This window comes from Poecilia latipinna, unplaced genomic scaffold (assembly GCF_001443285.1).
Source record: "Poecilia latipinna isolate Pla-1442-1.1 unplaced genomic scaffold, P_latipinna-1.0 Scaffold1200, whole genome shotgun sequence".
In the NCBI taxonomy this organism is placed as follows: Eukaryota; Metazoa; Chordata; class Actinopteri; order Cyprinodontiformes; family Poeciliidae; genus Poecilia; species Poecilia latipinna.
In genome coordinates this window covers 24,975-38,622 of record NW_015113816.1, presented here as the reverse complement: position 1 = coordinate 38,622, position 13,648 = coordinate 24,975, and the positions used below count along the sequence as shown (strand labels likewise).

Sequence of the window (13,648 nt, the reverse complement as noted above, 5' to 3'; positions counted from 1 at the left end):
TTTGTGTATATTTTATTCAAATTTCATGCTTTATCCATAGGACCTGTTTTGTCCCTATTCTCAAGAATCACTGATTTACATACAAGCACTTACACTTTGTACTTGTTTATTTATCTTTATAGAAAACCACACACCCACACCTGCCCTTATTCATATATGAATAAGGTATGGAGGAACCTCAAGAGTTAATTAAAGTAATGTAAAGCTCAATTCTGGACTCAGACATTCTCTCAAAAAGACTTTAAAATACTGTTTTTAGTTTATCACTGAATGGCTTAGCTCCACAATACATTAAAGATCTGTTGCTGTTGTATCAACCTTCAAGACCTCTCAGGTCTACTGGTTCTCAACCAGGGAGAAGGATTCAGCTTTAATGCACCACAAATTTGGAACAAACTTCCCCAAAACTGCAAATATACTGAAACACTGAGTTCCTTTTAAATCAAGGCTAACATCCCACCTGCTTAGAGTGCAACATTGGATCAACATATTTGATGCGTATTTGCTTGATTATTTTGGTGATAGCATTGGACGAAATCCATTATTTATCGCTTCTTTCATAATTGATTACTGTGTGATATTTTTATGACATGAAGCACTTTGAACTGCCTTGTTGCTGAAATGTGCTGTGCAAATAAACTTGATTTGAAAATCTTGAGGTATTACAGTCGCTTACTTATATTGTTTCCCTACAATCTAGTTGGGCAAAAATATCAGGAGGATGCTGAGCTCATTGTAGTGCACATGTAGCTCAGTTGGTGAGATGATGCAGAGGAGATTTGTTCAATTATGGAGGTAGTTGAATTAACTTTAATTTGTGGTCAAAAGTTAGTGGAACTTTAGTTAATTGCATAATGTATTTCAATAATTGTTAGATGAGGTAAACATTCAGAAACTCCCAGGTGGTTTAGATGAAATCTGCCAGCTCATGTTTATGGCAAGAATGTTAATAGGGTTACAATAAACTATGAGGGCAACTTACTCTAACGTTGGTCTCACAGCCACATTCAGACTGATGTCAGTTTCCAAAGGATAGGAACAGGAAAACGGAAATCTCGTGGGATGGAGGAAGGATTCATTGTTTGCTGAGTAGAGAAATAAATTGTTCCCAAATATGGCATGTGTACCGTTGATCTGAAAGACAAGAAAATGAATTTATCACATCAGATTAAAAGTCCTGTAGACAGCAGTGGTGTGGGATACAAAAATGGTTTATGATATTATTTTTTAATAAGCACCATATTGGACTGAGACACACGTTAGTGAAGAATGACTGGTTTAGTGGCCCGGTTGATTAAAGTTACCTGAGTAATCGGCCATCTTGTTCTCTACTAGTGACCCAACAAGATAACACAGATAATGGTCTCTGAGTTTCAGTTTAACTGTGAAACTGTGATAGTGACAAGACAAGAATCCAACACACACAGCAAAAAATGAAAGATTTTTACTGTCGCTATATTTCCGCAGGCGCCGGCTCGAGCCTCCACCTCGTACCACACGACATCCCCGTGAACTCTGAACCTTGAGCAGTTGCGAGCAGCAAAGTGTCCAGAGAATGGATCCAAACCAAAGGACTGCGTGCTATTGAGATCCAGTCCTACTTGGAGTTTATCTCGGCCACAAGTAAGTTGAACAGGCAGCTCTTTGAAAAAACAGAAAGTTAATAACATTTTCCATAACAATGACTAATGTAAACATTCACTTTCTCTGTTGAATTTGTGACAAACAGGATAAGTAAGGGATTCTTTGGATAAAACAATGAATTGTTGTGATAATGCAGAAAAGTATTGGAAATATACAACATAAGAATTAGTACATGCAAAAATTGAGTAACATGGTTTTACCTTCACAGACAACACCAGCGTCCTCGCCATGATTACAGTTATGAATACCAAACCCTCGGTGTTGACATTCTGATAGCTGCGGTTCATTTCCTGTGCACCTCACATCATCCAGCCATATAGGTCCAGTTCCCTGTCCAAAATGTGCACTTGATGTTGCTGAAATTACTCTTCCACAGCCCACCTGTCGACACACCACCTGAGCATTAATGTTGTCCCAGATGTCATCACACACTGTCCCCCACTGTCCACTGTGAAAGATTTCCACTCTGCCAGAGCAGGAGCTTCCTCCATTGACCAGTCGGAGTGCTCCCTGAAAGACACCTGCTCTGCTGTTGGAGGAAGGCTGCAGGCATTCATAGGACCCTGGTCTGTTGGAGCAAATCTGATGCGCTGGGCACGGGGAGCTCTGCTGAGAGCACTCATCAACGTCGACACAGCCGAGGTCTGGAGACCACCGATAACCTCGCTCACAGCAGGGAGAGTTGTTGCAGAGATTTCTGTCATAGCAGCTCAGTCCATCACCAACAAAACCATCTCTACAAGCACAAGAGAATCTGGTAAAAGAGTCGCCTCTTTCTCTGGACTCCAAGCAGGAGGCTTCACCATGGCAAGATTCACAGCTGGTGACCAGTGTTGCTGAAAAAAAAAGGTAACAGAGTCAAATGTAGTTTTATTACACTTATCCTGGTAGAAAGATAATCAATTTATCAGGTTTTACCTGAAGTGTTTGGCGTAAACATCTGCAAAGACATGAGCAAAAGCACAAGCCAAGGAACCTCCATTATGGACCGACGCACTGTACTAATTAGAAAAGAGAAGAAGATTTTTAAACATATTTACAGTGTTCTGATCTAGAAATTCATGACTTTTATAGTGTTTTCTCTTACCTTGGTGACTGAGGTACGTGTGAGAGTTCATGGAGTGAATGTGAGAATTTATAGGTCTGTCATTGTGTACAAAAGACAACTCAAAGCGAGGGTAGCTGAAATCCAATGGTATCCATGATTTCATGGATATTACTTATTAATGAAGGAAGTAAACTGTGTGGGAAAATAAAACATTAGCTTATTTACTGGGAAGAATGAACTGATAATGAAAGTTCATGAACATTCAGAAGTGTTTTTCTTGTGGAACTGACAACGGAGGTTTCAGAGGACATGTTTTTCTTCTCCTTTCCACCGAAACTCCTGTGAACCAGGTTTGATTTAGGGACAGAGTTACCAATTAACCAGAGATGGGAGAAACTGAGAGAAACTCCCTACAGGACAGAGCTGGATGGAAGGCACCGTGTATGTTGCAGGGTATAATACTCATTTGACCTTGTTAATATTAAATCCAACTGTTTTGATTATCTGCATTAATTTAGTTTGATTTGGGGTGTGCAAGGAATGTAGTTGGGTCCCTTGTCTGGAAGAGGGGTGCGTTGGTGCCATAGTCAAAAGAGTCCACTAGGGGGACTAACGCGCTTTTCTCTTCACTCAATACAAGAGTAAGTGAAGGTGCACTGGTTTCATCTTGTGATCATTCCTTCTCTTATAATTGTCCCTCTTATAAGGGCTAACAAGTACATGACTGAAAATATATAAAAAGAGAATTGTATGTGTTAAGGTTCACTTCTTCGTCCTGTGTTTTCTCTCTTTTCTTCTCTCACATGCTGGTCTATAAGACTTACTCTGATTTTCTAAATAAAATATCTAAAGACAAATACGCATTTCTCTGATTGAGTCAGTGTTTCACAAATTTTCCAAAGAATTTTCCTAATCATAGACTCAGGCCAATTACATTTTTTTTCTGATTGTTAAAGTTCTAAAATTATGTCACAATAAGTCATTTAGTCTCTTTCTCTCTCAGAACTGAGTTGTGTTTGGTGTCCGTTATAATGAGCAGTGACCTCTTTATCTGATGCCCATCTACACCTCTGTGAGGACTCCAGAGAGACCAAGCTGTACAGCCAGATTCTTTTGGAGAAAAAAGCCCTTCTACATTTAGAACAAGTCTCATTTGGTCAGTCTTTTCTCAATTTACTATTGTAAATATTACCATGTAATGGAGAAAGAACTGGAATTCTTTGGCTTCTTGCAATTTCTTTATAAATTATTCTTCAAATCTTTCCCAGATTAATTGTAAGCAATAATTGCTTCCCAGAAGTCAAGGGGCAGTGTAGTTTCATGGCACTGTTATAAACCCATACTATCTGGAAAAGAACATACCTTATTTGACACATCAAGAAAAAAAACTAACTTGTATTGGAGAAATATTTTCAGTAAATCACAATTATTGTGATATATCGGTGACAGTTTGATTGTTAATGTTACATCATGTTGGGTTATTTTTCCCATTATGTAAAATTCTGTATTCAAATGTAAATGTTTAAGTCAGTGTTTTGTTCACTACATGAGGTGTAACTAAAATAAAGAACACAGTGAGGTGGCGACTGCAGATACTCACCAGTGTGTTTTGGCTTCTGAAATAATTTAATCAGGGTTACATTACATTACATCTAATTAGTTCACGTTACTTAAAATAATTATGCAAACTCCTTTCCTAAAAAAAGTAAATTAAGCTTAAGATTAGTGAGTAAGTAAACCTAATTTATTTTAAATGAGCAGTACTAAATCAAGTAGTAAACTAAAAGAAAAATAAGTTCATGTAATTTACTTGTCATCATTGTCATTTCTTTTTATTTGTGTGGAGTGTGATACAAATTTAACCCCTCTTTGATTTACTAAATACCTAAATTTCACTACCACCAAGACATTATGCAAAGAATTAATTTTACAAGTTCGCTCAGTCTTTGTTGCCTCTCTCTCTCTCTCTCTCTCTCAGTTCTGACTGATTGGGAGGAAACAGCCAGTTAAATATAAACTTGATGCGATGCTATAAATCAGGGGTGTCCAAAGTTGGTCCTCAAGGTCCGGCATCCGGCATGTTTTAGTTCTCTCCCTGGTTTAAAGCACCTGGATCAAATGATGGCTCACTAGAAGCCCTAAGAGGAACATTGACAAGCTGAAAGGTTGTTACTGCCACCAGGGACAGAACTAAAACGTCCAGGATGCCTGCCCTCGAGGACCGACTCTGGACACCCCTGCTGTTGAAGATTTCTTTTAATAAAAATCATATATGCAACTGTTGGCCATACTGGTAACAACATGTAAAAACCCCTAAAATAAATTACTGTTTGGGGGCTAATGACATTTCGACTGTATTATTATTACACTAAAAATGTGTAATAACACTGCCTGCCACAAGAGGGCAGAAGAACAAAAAGGTAATACAGGTTTTAATTATTTACTTTACAATAATTACAGCATTACATAAGGGTAAAAGATAGAAATACAATTAAATTTGACAATAAAATACAAATAAAACAAACAACATATACTTCATTTCAGTTTAATTTCAGTAACAGATCAGAAAACTCAGGTCAATTAAATGCCACATTTTCCTTATTTCAACTAACCTCATTACATTACAGAAGTGATGTAATGAGAAGTGATGAATTTCTTCATTTGGTCCCTGCAGATGAGCAGAAAAAAGAAGAAACATGATCATTGAATCTTTATTACTTCTGATAAACTACCTATTAGTTAAACTTACAGACTATTGGTCCAGTGGTGATGGGCTTCAATGCAGCAGAGTTTGAAACAGAACGCAACTTTCTGCTATGACAAACCTGTGAAAGGTAAATAATTAAAGCAATTTATTTATTTATTCATCATGAATCATAAACTACTGATGAAATAAAGTATGTTCAGTTAATTAATCCTCAAATAATTCACATCCTGGCAGGTTGAGGTTAGGAAATATTTTCAGTCAACCAAGAAGTTTGTTTGAGATAGAAAACAAGAAATAATAAAACAATGTAAAAGGATTATTATTTTGATTTTATATATATATATATATATATATATCAGCATTTTGGCATGTTGTGTTTAATTTTAAGCCTCTGCTCACCGGGACACAGTTGGAGCGTCTCTGGTCACACAGGCTCAGGCTACAGTGAAGATAAATTTCTCGATATTCTTCCCCCAGCAGGAACAGCAGAGCAGTGAAACGAGCCTGGAGGGACGAGCCGCTCTGAACCACTGACACCTGACGGCGATCCGTGGAGCATCTGGAAGGGATGACGGAGGAAAGCATGAAAGTTTTAACCTTTACAGCAAACGGTGTTTACTGAGGCTGAGGAGGAGCACACACCTGTTCTCAATGAGGGGGTATCGTACCGGGTCTTCAGGGTTTGACGTGTGAGTGGCAAAGCAGTTCTCCAGAACAACCGCCAAGTTTGAGTCCATTTCCTCCACAGAGATGCCGACGTACAACGGCGAGCCCACTGGCAGGGTGACCTGGCCTGCTGGGTAAGTGTCGTTGTAGCTGGAGTCCAGGAACAGAGACATGGAGGCTGTGGCCTTTACACCTGTACCTGAAATACCTCGTTCCCACCTGGCAAAACGACAAGCATCTTTATCAAGCAGTTCAGGAATTTATTTGCCAAGACTTGTTTTTATTCTGCTTTTGTGTTATTTTAGATTGTTTGAAAATCTTTTCATGATTAGAGCGCAATCTATCAATCTATCAATCTATCAATCTATCAAGCTCATTGATATATTGCAACGATGATGCAGAGGAGATGTGTGAAATTGTGGAGGATTGGGATGAACTAACACTAATTTGTGGTCAAAAGCTGGAGGAAAATTCATTTAGTTAATTAAAGAGATAAACTCTCCCCACAGAATCTACCAGCTCAGGTTATACTGATCAGAGGGCGACTTACTCTAAAGTTGGTCTCACAGCCACATTCAGACTGGTGTCAGTTTCCAAGGGATACGAACAGGAGAACGGAAATCTCTTGGGGAGCAGGAAGGATTCATTGTTTGATGAGTAGAGGAATAAATTGTTGCCAAAGGTGGCATGTGTACCGTTGGTCTGGAAGACAGGAGATTAATTTATCACATCAGAGTAAAAGTCCTGTAGGCAGCAGTGGTGTGGGTACACTGGATCATTTGTCTACCAGTTACACAAGTTAAAGCCACCTTTGTAAAAATCTATTTTTTGGACCAAGTCTTAATTTCATACTTATCACTGAGAGTAAAGAACACAGTACAGAGATATTTTTGATCTTGTTGAGAATCGATGTTGTCATGAGTATGTTCATTTCTGTTTCTTCTTTTTATTTTAAACAATTTAATCAGCAAAGCATTAACTAAAGGGAGTTTTAAAATCCAGCTTTTCTAACTTCCTGGATCAGCCAGCTGTGCTGTCACGTTGACAACATTCATAAAAATAAGTGCAACAAGCAAAGGTTTGGTTTCAGCTTTTATTCTTTTGATAGCAGCAGACGTTTTTTTACAATCCATACTCATAAAAACCTCAACATATTTTGCATCTGTTTATTTAAACTTGCTTGTATTTGAAGTATACTGACTTACCAGTCTATGCACTACAGTCTGTATTTACCTGTTACTTTCCAGAACTTTCTATAGAGTAACATTCTGGAGCTTTTATTAGATAATTACTTATTATTAGTTATTATTTATTACTCAAAATGTTCCTGTGGACAGATTGGACATTTTTGAAGCTTAAAATGTGCTATGAAGAAAAATTGGAAATTATCTTTAAAGTCTGTCAAAAGTCAATGTAGGTTATTTAAAGTAGTTTCTGTTCCTGGAATGAGCAGGTTGTATAAATTACCTTTTAACAATCTAAATTAATTTTATGCTTTCATCATTGTTGTTTACCATTTCTGAACAACTTAATATTTTTTATCCATTTGTTGTAAGTTTTCATTTTAAGCTTTTAGCAATTATAAGTCAGCCAGCAATCAGAAAGGTCTTCATGGCACAGGCATTTCTTTATTATTTTGTCTACAAAAATGGTTTATGACATTATTTTTTTAATAAGCACACGTGTTTGTGAAGAATGACTGGTTTAGTGGCCCGGTTGACTGAAGTTACCTGAGTAATCGGCCATCTCGTTCTCCACTAGTGACCCAACAAGATAACACAGATAATGGTCTCTGAGTTTCAGTTTGACTGTGAAACTGTGATAGTGACAAGATAAGAATCCAACACACACAGCAAAAAACAAAAGATTTTCACCGTCATTATATTTCCACAGGCGCCGGCTCGAGCCTCCACCTCGTACCACACGACATCCCCGTGAACTCTGAACCTTGAGCAGTTGCGAGCAGCAAAGTGTCCAGAGAATGGATCCAAACCAAAGGACTGCATGCTATTGAGATCCAGTCCTACTTGGAGTTTATCTCGGCCACAAGTAAGTTGAACAGGCAGCTCTTTGACTTCTGAAAAACAGAAGTAAAATAACATTTTCCATAACATTGATTAAGAGATTATTTTGATAAAAACAATGTGAATAGAGGAGACTATGTTATTACGTTAGAAATGAATCAAATGAAACAAAAGGAATATAGCAAAGATCATACCAATGTATAAAACTGGCAATAATCACATCTTCACAGATTATAGACCTGTCTCTTTTCTCTCTAAGTTCTCTAAAATTCTAGAAAAATCTTTTAAGAAGAAACTAGAAAAATTCATAGACAAACATACACTAAGCAACAGTCAATATCAAATCGATCAACATCACTAGCCGCCACTGACTTAATAGAAGAAATTACCAATGCAACAGATAGTAAGAAATTAGCTGTCGGGGGATTTGTAGTTCTAAAGATAGCTTTTGACACAATAAATAATGTCTTAATTAAAAAATTATAATGTTATGGAATTCAGGGAGTAGTTTTGGACTGGATGAGGAGTTATTTAAAGATTTTAAAGTTTTAAAGATAGGAGATATTGTCATATGGGTGTGGTTGTTGATGGTGAGGAGAGAACGCTGAGACCCAGGTAAGGTGATGATAATGAAGGTTTTAATGATGAATGTAGCTCATAGAGTCCAAGTCAGGCAGCACGGCAGGAACAACTAGCACGCAGCTAACAACCAGTAGCAACTGACAGCATCAAACAAGAGCGTCGCAAACCAGGACTTAAACAGTTCTACTGGAAAACAGACTATACGGACTGAACGGGAGCCAGCACAAACCAGGACTTGCCAGTTCCACTGGAGAGTGCCGACTACATTAGAGATAGACAACAAGGATCCGACGAGGAACACAGACACAGGTGGGATTAAATACACACGGGTAATCAGGGGAAATGAGACACACATGGGGAGCAATCAACGGGGAGGACAGGACCGAGACTCACAGGAACAGGACTACACAGGAAAAACTCAAAAATAAACACACAAAAACACGGATCTTGACAGATATTGAATCTGATTGTCTGGAAATTGTGTGTGTGGGGTACCTCAAGGGTCAGTACTGGGACCAGTTTTATTTTATTTGTATATAAACGACATAAGCAAAGTGTTTAATGTATTAAAATTTGTGTTATTTGCTGACAACACAAATAGTCTAGTCTCTGGTGAAAACTTACAACATATTTCTATAGTTCCCTCAGAAATCTGTGGGGATTTGAAGTTTCTCTGTGTTTATTCTATGTTCTGTTTCTTGTGAGTCTCTGTGCTGTCCTGTCTTTCCCCTTGATTGTTCCCAGCTGTGTCTGGTTCCCCTGATTATTTAAGTCCACTTATTGTCTTTGTCTCTGGTCGGGTCCTGTACGTCTACCCAATCGTTTGTCATAGTTGCATGTCATAGTCATCACAGTCTCACTGTCAAGTCCTTTGTTGAAGTCTGCTCACGTTTCCTGTCTTTAAGATCAGTTGCTACCAGTGATTAGCGTTTGCTTCGGAACGCTGTGCTGCCTGCTCATTGTGGACTGTTTGGGCAAATACTCTTCATTAAATCACCTTTTTCATCTCCGACCTGGGCCTGCCTGCGTTCTCCTTAACCATCATCCACCCACACCTCATGACAAAATCAATAAATTACAGAAACGGTTTGGCATTAAAATTATCACTAAATTTGGACAAGACTAAAATTGTGGTTTTTGGAAACTTACAATACTCAAATTCAAACTCGGATACAGGGTGTAACTCTAGAAAGGGTTTTGGTTAAATTTCAACAAAATCAGTTGGAAATCTCATATTAAACACCTGCAGAATAAACTAAGTAGAAGCATATCAATCCTGGCTAAAGCTAGACATATTCTGAATAATAAATCACTTTATATTCTTTATAATTCTCTGACTTTGCCATATTTAACATACTGTTCAGAAGTGTGGGGAATTAATTACAAAAGCTCTTTACGTCCACTAAGTATCCTACAGAAACGAGCCGTTAGAATCATCCATAATGTCAGTTTTTATGAGCACACAAACCCTGTTATTCTTAAAATCTAGAATTCTTAAATTCGAAGATCTGGTGGAATTTAAAATTGCTCAAATTATATTTAAGGGATCAAATAAACTGATACGTGAACTCATACAAAACATGTTTTTTGAAAGAGAAGGGAAGCCATAACTTACTCAAACTTAAGGATTCGTAGTATACGAAAGAAAAAGCTTTTGTATTTCAATCCATGGGGTAAAGCTATGGAACAAGTTAAATGAGGAGTTAAAACAAAATGAAAATTTTATACAATTTAAAAGGAAATATAAGAGTCATTTTCCCAAGATATAGAAATATGGGTGAAAGATGGCACTAATGTGTATATGTAAATTGAGGCTAACACATATAAGTGTGTGTGTGGGTATGGAGGTACATAGTTAGACATATATAAACCATATGTAAAATGGAAAATTAATTAACCTATGTTTATTTTATATATATATATATAGGTTTTTATTTGATTTAATAATGAGGGTCCATCTGAAAATAAGGTATGAGTTTATGGGTAGGACTTCATAAATTTCTTACTGCTTCCTACTCCTTTTCGAGTATGTTAAGATTACTGTGGTACAAAAATATGTGTCCTTTGCATTCCTTGTTAATGTGTGTGATTTTATACTTCTATCATATTGGACATAAATAAATAAAAAATAAATAAAGCATTACCTGCACAATATGCAAGACTGCATGTTGATGGCTTTGCTAGTTTGTAGACATAGTAGTTTCCATGGCAGAGTTTGACATAGACCGTGTTTGTGCTAAAATAACAGCAGGAGCCACTCCAGGCAGAGCATACAGTACGACTTACAATTCCATCTAACACCCCTGGATGAGATTCTGTGATCCACAACGGAGCATGTGTCCCACACCTTCTCTCAGCGATGCACCTCTCTGGAATCTGAGCACTTTTTTGTTCCAAAAACATTCGATACCAGCCTCGCCACTCAATGTCTCGATCACAGTGAATATCTGTTGAAGTATTGTTTGTTGAACGCCAGTCATCATCCACTACAGAGTAGTGCTCACAGGGATCGGCACATCTGGCATTGCCATCGGTCTGGATGCAGTCCATGCCTGGAGGACAAACTGCGTCTCCACATCTGAACTGGACCGACTGGGAGGAGAGACCTGCTCTGCTGTTGGAGGAAGGCTGCAGGCATTCATAGGACCCTGGTCTGTTGGAGCAAATCTGATGCGCTGGGCACGGGGAGCTCTGCTGAGAGCACTCATCAACGTCGACACAGCCGAGGTCTGGAGACCACCGATAACCTCGCTCACAGCAGGAAGAGTTGTTGCAGAGATTTCTGTCGTAGCAGGTCAGACCATCACCAACAAAACCATCTCTACAAGAACAGGAGAAGCTGGTAAAAGAGTCGCCTCTTTCTCTGGACTCCAAGCAGGAGGCTTCACCATGGCAAGAATCACAGCTGGTGGCCAGTGTTGCTGCAAAAAAACAAAGTAGAAGGTTATTTAGATGCATGTAGATGTTATTAGGTGAAACACTCCACCAGCAAGACATATCGCATACATTTCTTGTCAAATACATGAGAATACATTTTCCATAGATTTTTTTTTACATATTTTTATTTTTGACTTGATCTGCAACACATTTGTGTTTTAAATCCAAGATGGAGGAAAAGAAATCCAAGTTTTACCTGAAGTGGTTCTTGTCAACATTTGTAAAAGTAGGATCATACATATTGTCCAGGGCACTTCCATCTTTGAAAAATGCACAGCAAAGAAAACACTCTCTTCTGATGAAAAAAACAAACAAACAAACAAACAAATCTATTGGTGCAACGATCTTAGTCTGCAGTATTGCTTTCCTTAAGGAAGAAACTAAATGTCTCTGGACAGGGTGAGAATTTATAGGTGCATCAAAGTGATGGGGATTGATGTTAAAGATTACTTATTAATCAAAGAAGAAGAGAAACTTAAGCTGAAGTTATAAAACTTTACAGCTTCATATGAAATAGAAAGGAAAATGTTCTAATTGCTGGTCTGGAAAAAAGAGGTCAGGGTCATCAGCTCACGTGTTTAGCTGTTTTATCTGCAGTGGGAATTACTCATGGTGGCACACCCTGAACATTTCGTACTCTTTGTAAGACTTACAATGTTGGCAATGCTCCTTTATGCAAAGTATCAAGACTAAATAGAAATGCAAAGATACATGTTTGAATTCACACTGATAGTTAATGTTGTTGGGCTGGGAGATATGGATAGTTATGGATGGAAGGCATATGTGACCATAATTCAATGTTTTTTGCTCATAAGTGACACATAAGGGCAAAAAAACAGGTAGAAAGGAAGAGAGGGAAACAAAGCGACCAGAGAAGACCTGTTATGCAAATGGACTCCAAATGAAAATTCATGGAAAGACTGAAGATTAGAGTGGATGGAAAACTCCAGAGAAACTTTCAAGAATTAAAATCAGTTTCTGAGGAGAAATGGGCCAAAATCATACTTAGGAAATGCATGTTTCTCCCTGCAGGAAATGTCTTCAACTTGTGTCATTACCAAAAAAACAAAAAACAAAAGTCTGTAAATTTTACACATTTTATCTGCCCATTTTTGATGATTTTATACTTGTCCCAGTTAATTCTTATGATAATGCACCTTGGTCTGTAAACATTCAAACACCTGTTTTCCTTATTTGTTTAGTTAACTTGGACACAGAAAAGGAAAAACTCTTATCATGTATATGTCATATTTTCTTTGGTTAATATGGATATTTTAACCTCAATACTTCACCTTTCTGGTTGATTCAATTTATAGCACACATTGTGTTTCCTTATGGGCTTGGAGAATTGCTTTATGATGCATGATTTATTTAAGAACTTGACTCATAATGCAATTGTATTATCCTATAACTTCTTATCATTCTTTACAATGCCTCTAAACTTAGTCTGCCGTTTAAATGTAAATGATTTACTTAATATTTTATTCCATGTTATGACATGTTATCTATTTTTAACATAAATTGTTCCCGGAAGTATCTTGGTACAAACATGGAAGAGTTGAGAAATGGTTAAAAAACAATTTGTTTGGGACATTTCACAAGTGAACGGTTAATTCAAAACTGCTGAGTGTCATGATTGGGTACAAAGGGAGCATCCCTTAAAGGCCCAGTCATTCACCAGAAAGGACGTGGCAAAGGTCACCACTCTGTGAACAAATAGTCAAACAGTTCTCAATGTTTCTCAACATATAATTGCAAGAAATTCAGGGATTGTATTGTATACAGTCCATTATATCATCAACAGATTCAGAGAATCTGGAGAAATCTCTGCAAGGACTGTCAGGATTGTTAGTGCAAAGTTCAAAAACCAGCATATGTGATGCGGTGTGTGTTGGTGCCTGTGGCATGTCTGAACTAGCATCAATCTGAACGGTACACACAGGTTTTGGATCAACATATGCTGCCATCTAAACAGCGTCATTTCAGCCTATTCCAGCAAGACAATGCCAAGTCACATTCTGCACGTGTTACAACAATAGT

General features: G+C 37.7%; 2 protein-coding genes across 2 annotated transcripts in view; both read right to left on the bottom strand.

Annotated features, from left to right (window-relative positions):
- Positions 1 to 2,784, bottom strand: part of LOC106960596 (uromodulin-like) — a 10,019-nt gene extending 7,235 nt beyond the window's left edge. The window contains exons 1-5 of the mRNA XM_015053758.1: positions 2,732 to 2,784; positions 2,563 to 2,645; positions 1,845 to 2,480; positions 1,449 to 1,642; positions 983 to 1,134 (exon numbers count right to left, since the gene is read on the bottom strand). Of these exons, the coding sequence (XP_014909244.1) occupies positions 983 to 1,134; positions 1,449 to 1,642; positions 1,845 to 2,480; positions 2,563 to 2,626 (1,046 nt within the window). The 5' untranslated portion in view covers positions 2,627 to 2,645; positions 2,732 to 2,784. The remainder of the gene's footprint in view (positions 1 to 982; positions 1,135 to 1,448; positions 1,643 to 1,844; positions 2,481 to 2,562; positions 2,646 to 2,731) is intronic.
- Positions 2,785 to 5,221: 2,437 nt separating this feature from the next.
- LOC106960597 (uromodulin) lies at positions 5,222 to 11,259 on the bottom strand. The gene is made up of 7 exons (XM_015053759.1): positions 10,816 to 11,259; positions 7,940 to 8,142; positions 6,616 to 6,767; positions 6,042 to 6,284; positions 5,799 to 5,958; positions 5,442 to 5,517; positions 5,222 to 5,360 (listed from the first exon to the last, which is right to left on the bottom strand). Exons 1-7 carry the CDS (start codon positions 11,219 to 11,221, stop codon positions 5,350 to 5,352), a joined length of 1,251 nt encoding a protein of 416 aa, XP_014909245.1. The 5' UTR covers positions 11,222 to 11,259; the 3' UTR covers positions 5,222 to 5,349.
- Between the last annotated feature and the right edge of the window lie 2,389 nt (positions 11,260 to 13,648).

Bases quoted from the DNA above. Each gene is read 5' to 3' on its own strand.
- LOC106960597 (XM_015053759.1), bottom strand. From the start codon at position 11,221: ATGGACTGCATCCAGACCGATGGCAATGCCAGATGTGCCGATCCCTGT. The intron at 8,143-10,815 runs GTAATGCTTTAT...TCTGTTTTTCAG, and splicing joins CAGTCTTGCATATTGTGCAG to AAGTCAAAGAGCTGCCTGTT. The intron at 6,768-7,939 runs GTGAAAATCTTT...CCTGTCTTCCAG, and splicing joins CCTGTGGAAATATAATGACG to ACCAACGGTACACATGCCAC.